General features: G+C 33.4%; 1 protein-coding gene and 1 pseudogene across 1 annotated transcript; one reads left to right on the top strand and one right to left on the bottom strand.

The window, feature by feature from the left end:
• Positions 1-515: 515 nt before the first annotated feature.
• On the bottom strand, positions 516-2,179 carry LOC132038270 (cysteine desulfurase, mitochondrial-like; annotated as a pseudogene).
• A 2,738-nt stretch (positions 2,180-4,917) lies between these two features.
• On the top strand, positions 4,918-8,169 carry LOC132037151 (1-acyl-sn-glycerol-3-phosphate acyltransferase-like). Its single transcript, XM_059427615.1, has 4 exons — positions 4,918-5,377; positions 6,467-6,616; positions 7,083-7,181; positions 7,260-8,169. Exons 1-4 carry the CDS (start codon positions 5,048-5,050, stop codon positions 7,377-7,379), a joined length of 699 nt encoding a protein of 232 aa, XP_059283598.1. The 5' UTR covers positions 4,918-5,047; the 3' UTR covers positions 7,380-8,169.
• Positions 8,170-10,752: the final 2,583 nt, after the last annotated feature.

Here is a 10,752-nt window from a genome sequence, read left to right as displayed (position 1 = left end):
TTGAGGATGTGAACTTCATGGAGTGATGGAAAGATCCAGAGTGAAGATGATAGTTTCTTCGCGAACAAAACCTTTTGCCAGCCATTGTTACAAAAGAAAATGAACTAAATGAAGTAGTTTGATGCTTCATCATTCAACAAACAAATATTGGGTCTAATTGTTTCACCTTTCTAAGGTCTCCACTCAATAAATTGGTGAACTTTCTTGCAGTTGGAATATTATACTGAAATGTTGGAACATCTAACTAAACATTCTGAGTAGTTCCAAACTTTCCACGCGTTCTATAAGCAAATTTCATTCTGCATCCCCTTGATATTTCTCCTCAAAACACAAAACTCTGTAAAATGCAAATCACCGACAAGATGATAAAAGTCCCAGCTATGTCACAGGCAATCGTCCAATCTTTATATACCTTGACGTGTGTAGTATAGGTAGCGAGTGCAGATAGTTGAATGCAGTAAAACACCCTAAAGTATTTCCTAAAATAATCAGAAACGCCATAAACTTTCCTGAAATAATCATGCAAAACATAAATTGGTCTAAATCATATAAGTTTTTAAGTGGTCACAAGCAAAATATGAGAAACCAAAATCCAAGGGCAGAAACACCCATCGTTTTACCATAACAGATTCTACATCCTGTCACTAAAGCAACTCAACGGCTATATCATACACAATTAAAGCGGCAACTTCACAGTCGACGACAGTATGTCTTATTGCAGAAACTTAACTCATAAAAATAGCCCTGAAGCTAAAGAACATACATTAAATATTCTGAACAAGAACCTGGACGATCAACTTCATTCCACATGCTCATGTAGTGACAGTTCTCGTCCCAATTCAATCATTCAGCAATCAAATCTAATGCTGCGCCCACTGTATACTTTTTATATCAATGCCCTCTTTAACCATTTCATAAAGTGGGCTCATTTCCCTCAACTTCTCAACCTGCTTGACTGTAAGATCAACCGCACGATCAATCTCTTCTTCAGTAGTAAACCTCCCAATTCCATATCGAATTGACGTATGAGCCATATCTTCTTCAACTCCCAACGCCCTCAACACATAGGACGGCTCCAAACTAGCACTAGTACACGCACTTCCACTGACACCGCAACCTCTTTCAGCCCCATCAACAAGCTCTCACCTTCCACATACGCGAAAGATATGTTCAAATTCCCAGTATATCGCATTTCAACACTTCCATTCACAACAACCCCATCAATCTTAGACCTTATACCATTCAATAACCTCTGATTCAAACCTTTAATCCTCTTTTCATCATATTCCATTTCCTTCATTGCAAGTTCACAAGCTGCCCCAAACCCTACAACTAACGGTGTCGGTACGGTCCCGCTCCTAATCCCTCTCTCTTGTCCACCACCATTCATCTGAGGCTCAACCCTAATCCTCGGCCTACGCCTCATATATAGCGCTCCTACGCCTTTCGGCCCGTAAATCTTATGCCCACTTAACGACATCAAACTTATATTCATCTTCTCCACATCAATTGGTATCTTCCCTAAAGCCTGTGCAGCATCAGTGTGAAAAGGAACACTAAACTCCTTACAAATTTTCCCAATTTCCTCCATAGGCTGAATAACACCAATCTCATTATTCACCATCATAACCGAAACCAACCCCGTATCGGGCCTTATCGCAGCCCGAAGTTTCTGTAAATCAACAAGCCCATCAGACTCAACAGGAAGATAAGTTACATCAAACCCCTCTTGTTGTAAAAGACGACAAGAATCAAGAACACACTTATGCTCAGTTTGGGTAGTAATAACATGGCGTTTCTTATCTCTATAAAAATGCAAAACACCCTTAACAGATATATTATTACTCTCAGTAGCACCAGAAGTGAAAATAATCTCTTTAGGTGAAGCTTTGATTAGGGTTGCAATTTGGGCTCGCGCAACTTCAACAGCCTGATCAGATTCCCAACCGTAAAGATGAGTTCTTGAATGAGGGTTTCCAAAACGGGAAAGATGATAAGGTAACATAGCGTCTAAAACCCTAGGATCAATTGGGGAAGTTGCTTGCATATCTAGGTATAATGGTCTACCTGAGATTTTCACACCTTTTATTGTTATGCCATCCACGTACGCCGCTGCTGCTGTGGTGGAGATAGGGCGGACATGGCGGCGTAGCGCTGTTGCTACATATTTCCACAACATCTCGCCGATTTTAATACATAGATGGTGATAGTTAGGCAGCGAAAGGAACAGTTGATACGTAAGATATAAATTTCGCGAAAAAAGTGATAGTTATTGTGAGTTTTTAACCATTAACTCAAAAAAATAAAGAGATTAGATGTTCTTCACCGATTTTAATACATAGATGGTAATAGTTAGGTAGCGAAAGGAAAAGTTGATACGTAAGATATAAATTTCGTGAAAAAAGTGATAGTTATTGTGAGTTTTTAACCATTAACTCAAAAAATAAAGAGATTAGATGTAATATAAGACCAAAAAAAAAAGGTACCATCAACGGAAAGAAGATTGAGAGGTGGACGATTGATAGTGATAATTCACATGTTGCTCAATGCTCTGTATAGAAGAGGCTAGAACCACAGTGGTGTACAAGAAAGCCCCTCCACTTTAGTTTAATTACTCCTGTACCAGCCGAAAAGTTATTGTACCTATGGGCCCCCGGTTGTTTACCCATTTCAAACCTGCTACAAGTCTCAGTTGAATCCGAGGGGCCCACTAACATTGCATTTTCTTACTTTGATTAATTTACTTGTTAATGGCATTTTAATCATTTTAGTTAATTGATAAGTTTGTTCTCTGGTTATGCTTATTCCACGTTAACTTTATGATTCACTTGGAGTGTCTCATAGATGTCTCTACATCATCATATCAGGGGACCACAGATTATTCATGCAGATATCATTAATTAGTCATTATAGATGACTTTATTTTTATATTTTTAGTATTATAATAAATATACTATTGAAAATCTCAAATGAGCTAACCTAACTATGAGCCCGTTTGGATTGGCTTATAAATTGTTATGTTGTTTTCGCCTTTTTTGAGTGTTTAATTTAAAAAAGTCATTTTGTGCTTAAAATAAGCTCAAAAAATAATTACTCATTTGACTTAGCTTATTCAAAGCGACATAAGTTTAAAACGACTATAAGCCAAAAAAAATAAGTTATTACCCCAACTTATTTTTTTTATAAGCTTGCAAAAATTTATAATAAGCCCATCCAAACAGCCTCTATATCAGTATTGATAACATGGAAAATTATAATATGAATAATATTCTAAATAGGACAAACTCAAGGAAAATATACATATAATTTTATACTTTTTACCTCATTAAATCTCTTAATCATTGTAGATTAATATTATGTGGTATAAACATTTTGTGAGCTTAAGTTTTTACCTGTAGTTTGTTTAAGATAGTATTGTCTTACTTTCGTTATTAGTTTGTCCCAAAAAAATTGACATATTTCTATATTTAAAAACAATTTAACTTTATGAGATGATTTACAGCCACACAAATATTTAAGACTTGTTTTGGACCACATATTTTAAAAGTATATTTTTTTTAAATTCTGTGTCAAATCATACTAAGATAATTTTTTCGACACGCAAGAAATAGTAACAAAAAACACATTAATAAGTAAAAGATGATATAATGTTGAGCCCATGCTAGCACGGGCATTTGCATCTAGACCAGACGTTATATTGAGACAAAGATTAAGAACAAACAGAGACCAGAAAACAACTCTTGTGTATGTATTTTTTGTGGCTCAATTTATGTGTGTTGCTTTTTCATTTAAAAAAATATTACTAGTATTTAGTAAACTTTTTAACTCCATTTTTTAATATGATATATTTAAGATCACAAATTTTAAGAAAACTAATACATTACAAACAACTTTTATTTAATAGTATAATATATAAAAGTTTTTTTCTACTTTTCTTAAACTCTGTGCATAGTGATATCTATGACACATAAAATGAGACGAGCTAGTATATTTTTGTTTATTTGATGCATTCAATATATGAAAGTTTCTATTGACTTGACTCAACTAATTTAAATAGATGTTGTGACTCTTTAAAATCTCAATTCGATTCTTACTTGAATCTAAAAAATTTGATTAAATTAGAAGGATCTCATTCATCTTATCACATTCTTATTTATATATGATTTAAGTTGATATTTTTTTTATAATCATGATGTTCGGACCAGGATTTGCGCACCGCAACTAATTTTAAAAACACAATGCTATTAAAGAGAAATTTCAAGTGGCATTGAATAGATGTTGTGACTCTTTAAAAATCTCAATTCGATTCTTAATTGAATCTAAAAAATTTGGTTAAATTAGAAGGATCTCATTCATCTTATCACATTCTTATTTATATATGATTTAAGTTGATATTTTTTTTATTTTTTTATAATCATGATATTCGGACCATGATTTGCGCACCTCATCTAATTTTAAAAACACAATGCTATTAAAGATAAATTTCAAGTGGCATTAAAGGGTATGTATGGTATGGAGAAAAAAAATAAGTTTTTCAATTTTCTCACGTTTGATTGGTGAATTTTTTTAATAACAAGACAAGTTCTATAAATGATATTCTTGCCAAACAACGAAATAAATAACAAATCACTTATTTTAAAAAAAAAACATTTTTCGCGTGGAAAACATTTCCCTTCCTACCAAACACACTAATAAAATTGCGACTTCTCATAAACGACTCAACTTCATTACGGTTCAAAGTTTTCATCTTATATATATATATATATATATATATATATATATATATATATATTTTTTTTTTTTTAAATTGTTTTTATTACATGGCGTAAGGCATTACAATGTGGGAATTTGAACCCTCACCGACAAGAAGAAAGTTTAGGTAGTCAACCAACTGAGCTAGTAAGTCCCTACTTCATCTTATATTTGCTTTCACTGTCTTAGTAACTGAATAGAACATTCAAGATTCCACCATTAATTTTTCAAACATAAAAAGTTCTTATTTTTCTATACTTCAGGTTCTTTTTGTTGAGTTATTTTAATCTGGGGTATGGCTAGTGCTAGTTTGGCTAGTGGATTTATGAGGAATAGGAGATTTGAGAGTTATTTTAATGCTGGTTCAACTTTGGATTCTGATAGACCATTAAAAGTTGTGGCAAATAAAGAGGAATTGGGACAGAAGCAAAGAGCGGTAGAGGCATATGAAGATGATGATGGTTGTGTTACTGTGTTGATCTCATGGATTAGGATTGTGATTTGCTTTGTGGTAATGATGTTTACTACATTTATTTGGGCTGTTATTATGTTGCTGCTTCTTCCTTGGCCATATCAAAGGATTAGGCAGGGGAATATATATGGACATGTCACTGGAAGATTGATGGTACGGTATTTTCTTAACCTTTTTGTCTCCATGGTCTAATATTCAATGTCCTAGTAACTATTTTTGTTGGTCTTGTCCTTGCGGCTAACTGTCTCTATTTGTCAAAAGATGTATCAAGAACATTTAACATGTTTGCTTGGTTCATACTGCGTGGCACTTTATTGGCTTCCCACCATTACATGTAAGTAGTGGCGGAGCTAGTAATTCACATTAAAAAATGCAAACTTAGATGGTGAATACACTTAACTAGCTAGGATTTCAACAACTTATATATGTTCCGAAAAAAAAGATTTTTTACCCTTTTTCCTTTTCAATGATGGTAGGTTTTTGTGGATAGTTCTGACTCCAATGAAGTTGGACCTTCCATTTGTTTCCTTCAACTCAGATGAATAAATTAATTTACTCCTTAAATTGTGAAGTTGGAAAATCATTACTATTGTGAAGTTGGAAAATCATTACTAACTCATTATTATTATATTTTTCAAATTAATTGTTGAATCTGGCTATGTTGAGTTAAGGAGGAAGAAACATATATGAATGGTTAACCTCTAGTGATATGGTACTTGAAATTTTATTAAGTCATCGAAGTTCCTACTATCCTTCCACTCTTTATTCCATGTTCTTGATGCTCTGGAAAGCAAGTTTTTGAGTTAATTTATATCGATGTCTTAATTAATTCAAAATGCTAAGATTTCGTAATCATGCTAGAATGAAATTTTAGAACCATTTTCCTCAGGCAGGTGTGTTGATGAATGATTTATGAATAATCAAATGAGCTGTTATACCAACTATAGATGATAATCAATTGTTGAACTTGTTATTAGGCTGTAAAATGATTGTCTTAGGGCGCAAAAGGAAGACTACGTCACTTGTGATAATAAGTTATTATGTTGAAAGATGATGCAGTCGCGATCTTTTTGTGGCCTAAGAATGTTGTTAATTCTGCTAAGATCATATGGCCTAAGATCATATGGCTTCTATTATTTCTTGGAGGCAAAGTTCAAGTTCCCAATTTATTAAGCATATATATATTTCACATAACTTGATATTTGAAGCTGTTTTGACAAGGTTCCTATTTGTTCATATCAGATGTCGATAGTGGGAAATCCTATAACGATCGAAGGTGCTAAATATTCAGAGGAGAGAGCGATTTATATCAGTAACCATGCATCTCCTATTGACATTTTCCTCATAATGTGGCTGACACCAACTGGCACTGTTGGCATTGCTAAAAAAGAGGTATCTTTACGAAACATTTGAACTGAGCTAGAGTAGTTCGTATGAGTTGTTGACAATATATCATCATTGATCTCGCATACTGTATTTCACACATTGAGGAGTTGAACTTGTTTATGATACTCACAGAGTGCTAACGGAAATGATCTTTTAGCTGTTTGATCAATTCGTTTTGCTTATTTCTCACAAAGCCCCTTTGTATAACTTTGACATTGCAAAGTATATATGCATGTGTGTTGAACGATAGTTAATAGTATAAATTTATATGATTATTCAGTTAGACTGCCTACATTACACCAGGCTGTCCCTTTTTTCTTATAGATGTTCATATCCCAGAGTATCGATGTTAAACCGTATTCATGTTAACTGTTGCTAATTCACTTACATCGTCTTAGACTTCCCTTCATCATAATAGGTTTTCATTTGAGATAATTCAGTCCAATCTAAGGTTGAACTTCACGTTTTATAGATCGTATGGTACCCGTTATTTGGGCAGCTCTACGTTTTAGCAAAGCACCTACGCATAGATCGTTCTAATCCCGCTGCAGCCATCGAATCCATGAAAGAGGTACATTCTTCCTTCCCCTCCATGTTTCTCTTATCAAGCCATTATATATTATTGGACTGATCTTTGATAAATTTTCAGGCTGCTCATGCTGTTTCGAAAAATAATTTATCCTTAATAATTTTTCCGGAAGGCACGAGGTCCAAAAATGGACGATTGCTACCGTTTATAAAGGCAAGATTTTCACTATTAATTCCTTAATTGATATACTTCATTTACCAAGTCATTGTAATGGATGATTCATGTGAAGTCATTGTCAAATTTCAGTATAAAATCTCTTGTCCAGCAGGCTCAAAAGAAGAAAATAGATAACTTGATGTTGAGCCTCGACATAAAAATAATATGTACTGATCATATTAAGAATTAAGAAAAAAAAAATGAATCACTATCCATGTGTGCTCAAGAGATCCTTTGAGAAAATTATTGGGGGGTCCGTGAACTTCTATTGCTCTCTATGGAGCTTTTGGCGTAATAGGTTTCATGTTTTCCATCAATCGAGCTTGCTCTAGTTGTTCAATTGAGACCTTAGAATGCAACCACTAAGCTCGTGTGCTTTTGGTGCAGGGGTTCGTGCACTTGGCATTGCAAACACGACGTCCTGTCGTTCCAATTGTAATGTCAAGCACTCATCTAGCATGGAGGAAGGGCAGCTTACACGTAAGACCGGTTCCTCTAGTGGTGAAGTTTCTTCCGCCCATCAAAACCGATGACTGGACCACTGACAAAATTGAGGACTACGTAAACTTGGTGCACGATGTTTATGTAAAAAATCTGCCCGAGTCTCAGAAGCCAGCACCATTATACGAAAAGGCCTTTGGCAGAGTAGCTTGTTCATAGTTTTGAGTTTCTCATGTGCAGTTCTAGTTGTCTAAATAAATAAATTGTTAAAAGGTTTCATTTTACAAGTTATGCATGTATCATAAGGCCATTTTTTTTTCCAATTAATTCATGTTTTCTTTTTAGAATTTAGAAGGTGAATCAACATAGCCCTTGTGTTTGTGTGTTTCTTTATCACATTTCAATCAAAGGGGGAAGAGAGATCTGGGAACAAAAGTTTGAACAGCAAAATAAAGCTCTATGAATTCCTCAATATCGTGGTTTAAAACGAACAAAGAAAGTTTCTTAACTACAAAGTACATAAATTAACAAATAAAAAAATTATCAACTTTTAAATTTTATTACTTTTGCATTTATGATGGAAAGAATTTATTGTCAGATAGCTGAAAGACAAATTATATTATATGATACTATATTATATCATATGTTTCAAATTCCAAGAGCTTTTCAAACTTACTTGCAACAACACCGTGCTGGGATTGTTCCATATTTTAGCTAAAAGTATTTTTGTCCAAAGATCTTCTGGGGCTGTTCGAGCTAAGTCAAAGTTACTAATCTCTTTTTATTGTATTATCTTCCTTGGGAAATTAGATCAAGTGAAGAGACCCTCAACTAAAAGATCATAAGTTTCATTTTCGATATTGCAAAACTCTTTTATTATCACTTTTAGCGTGTAGTTATGATTATGTCGGTAAATCGCCTTCCTTTATAGGATGAAAATGTATTTTGAACTCTTAGCTTATTTGAGAACTTCCTTATGATCTCATCCATTATTGTTCACGGGCTCTAGTCCAAGTCCAAGTCCAAATCCAAATTCAAATTATGAGCAATGAGCCCATTTACCAAAAAAAAAAAAAAACACCTGTCCACACACGACTATTGGTCACCTAACTAAGACCTCATTTGTTTACATTAAGATTAAGACGTCTGAATCTGAATACACATCTGAATATTAAGATCTAGATGTCTGAATCTGAATGCACATCTGAATATTAAGATCTTGTCTCTAGATCTGAACACTGAATGATTAAGACTGTTTGTTTTCAATAGCTGAATGTGCTTATGGAATTAACCAATATTTTAATAAAATATTATAAAAATATCATTTCAGCAAAATAAATTTATTTTTTGATTGATAGAAATATTTTGAATATTTATATTTGATAAAAAATATGAACTATCTAAAATGTAAATAAAGTTAATCCATACATCAATATAATTAATTAGTGTCACATTGTAACACAATTTTTTAAAGAATTTGTGCTTATTATTAGAACGGCAACCCTTTCTCTATCAATTGAAAGTGATAGAGAGCTGTTATGGTCGAATCCCACAAAGATGTTTTCTAGTAGAAACTTTATTAAAATAAGAAAAAAGGAGTAAACTTTTCAATGTTTGACACAATTTCTTAGCGTTCTTTGTTGTTTCTTGAAGCTTGGTATTATGTATTAAGTTTCAAATTTGATTAGAGGGTTATGTACTATTCAAGTTTTTTTAATTCATTGTTATTGTCTTATAGAGTCACTGAGATCTTTCAAAGATTGAGAAGTGAAGATAGGAATTTTATTGAGAAGATGAATTCGCTCATGTTTAATTTTTCTGGTGCAGATTAGATCATGAACTAGGTAAAAATACATTGGAATTCAAATAAAGTTTTTAACAAACTCCAGGAAACTTCAAGAAAACGATTTTGCTATTCCAGTTAATTAGTTAATTTTTGCGCCTTCAAGAGTTCTTGGGTAAACATCAATACACCCAAGATTTTATGAATATCAGAATACTAAACAAATTTATGAAAACTTACCAGTTCAAGAGGTCAAAAATTGGTATTTGGTTGAGAAAGGATAGCTAGAGGCGTGAGAAGAGAAGTCAAATGAGTCTGAATGGTGTTAAGACTCTGTTATAGATCTGATTCATTCAGACCTATTCAGACCTATTAAGAGGCTTCATAAGGAAACAAAACAAATGAACTTAATGAGTTGAATCTGATGACTAAGATTCAGACCTTACAAATGCACTTAATGGGCTGAATCTGAATGATTAAGATTCAGACCTCCATTAAGTGCAAACAAATGAGGCCTTAGTCATATTTTCCTAATTTAGGCTAAACTCTTAACTCCAAATTAGAATAGAAATGTAAGAACTAAATTATTTATTTAATTAATATCATCATTCATTTGTTTGACATAACCACCACAAATTGAAATGAAAGCTAAATTTAGGATAGGGTTCAAAATTTACTAAACCAAGGAAAGCAGCAGCAACCGCCATTTGCAGCAGCGTTTATGGTTTGGGATTCAATTAGAGCCTTCAATTTGACAAATGGGTTAACTTTTTTAGCCTAATTTATGGCCACGTTGCATCTGTTTGTTGCTGAAATGATAGTGGATCTGAATTTGGGATGAGCTGCTGCTTCCTTTTGGATTTTTCTAGCAATAGCTTGAGTGGTTGAATCATAAAACTATTTCCCTACTTGCCTGATTTGCTTGAACATCATGTTGATTTGATGAAAGAGACTAGGGTTTACAATTGATTGATAAAGAAGAGAGGGTTTACAGGGGTCTAAATGTACGTATTACTGTACTGTCTAATATGTTCAAAACTAATCCTCCTAAAAAGAAATAAACAGCCCGCCCATTTCTAAATAGTACAACTTCGTCAAATTTTAAGAACAACAGTTGACCAATCCGAACTTTGAAAATTTGCGTTTACGTTCTATGTAATTGGATTCCTGAAG

The sequence above is a fragment of the Lycium ferocissimum genome, chromosome 11, assembly GCF_029784015.1.
Source record: "Lycium ferocissimum isolate CSIRO_LF1 chromosome 11, AGI_CSIRO_Lferr_CH_V1, whole genome shotgun sequence".
In the NCBI taxonomy this organism is placed as follows: Eukaryota; Viridiplantae; Streptophyta; class Magnoliopsida; order Solanales; family Solanaceae; genus Lycium; species Lycium ferocissimum.
This window is presented reverse-complemented; position numbering and strand designations above follow the sequence as displayed.

Excerpts from the sequence above, each read along its gene's own strand:
- LOC132037151 (XM_059427615.1), top strand. The coding sequence starts at position 5,048 with ATGGCTAGTGCTAGTTTGGCTAGTGGATTTATGAGGAATAGGAGATTT. Across the intron at positions 5,378-6,466 it reads ATGTCACTGGAAGATTGATG|ATGTCGATAGTGGGAAATCC; the intron begins GTACGGTATTTT and ends TGTTCATATCAG. Across the intron at positions 7,182-7,259 it reads CCATCGAATCCATGAAAGAG|GCTGCTCATGCTGTTTCGAA; the intron begins GTACATTCTTCC and ends ATAAATTTTCAG.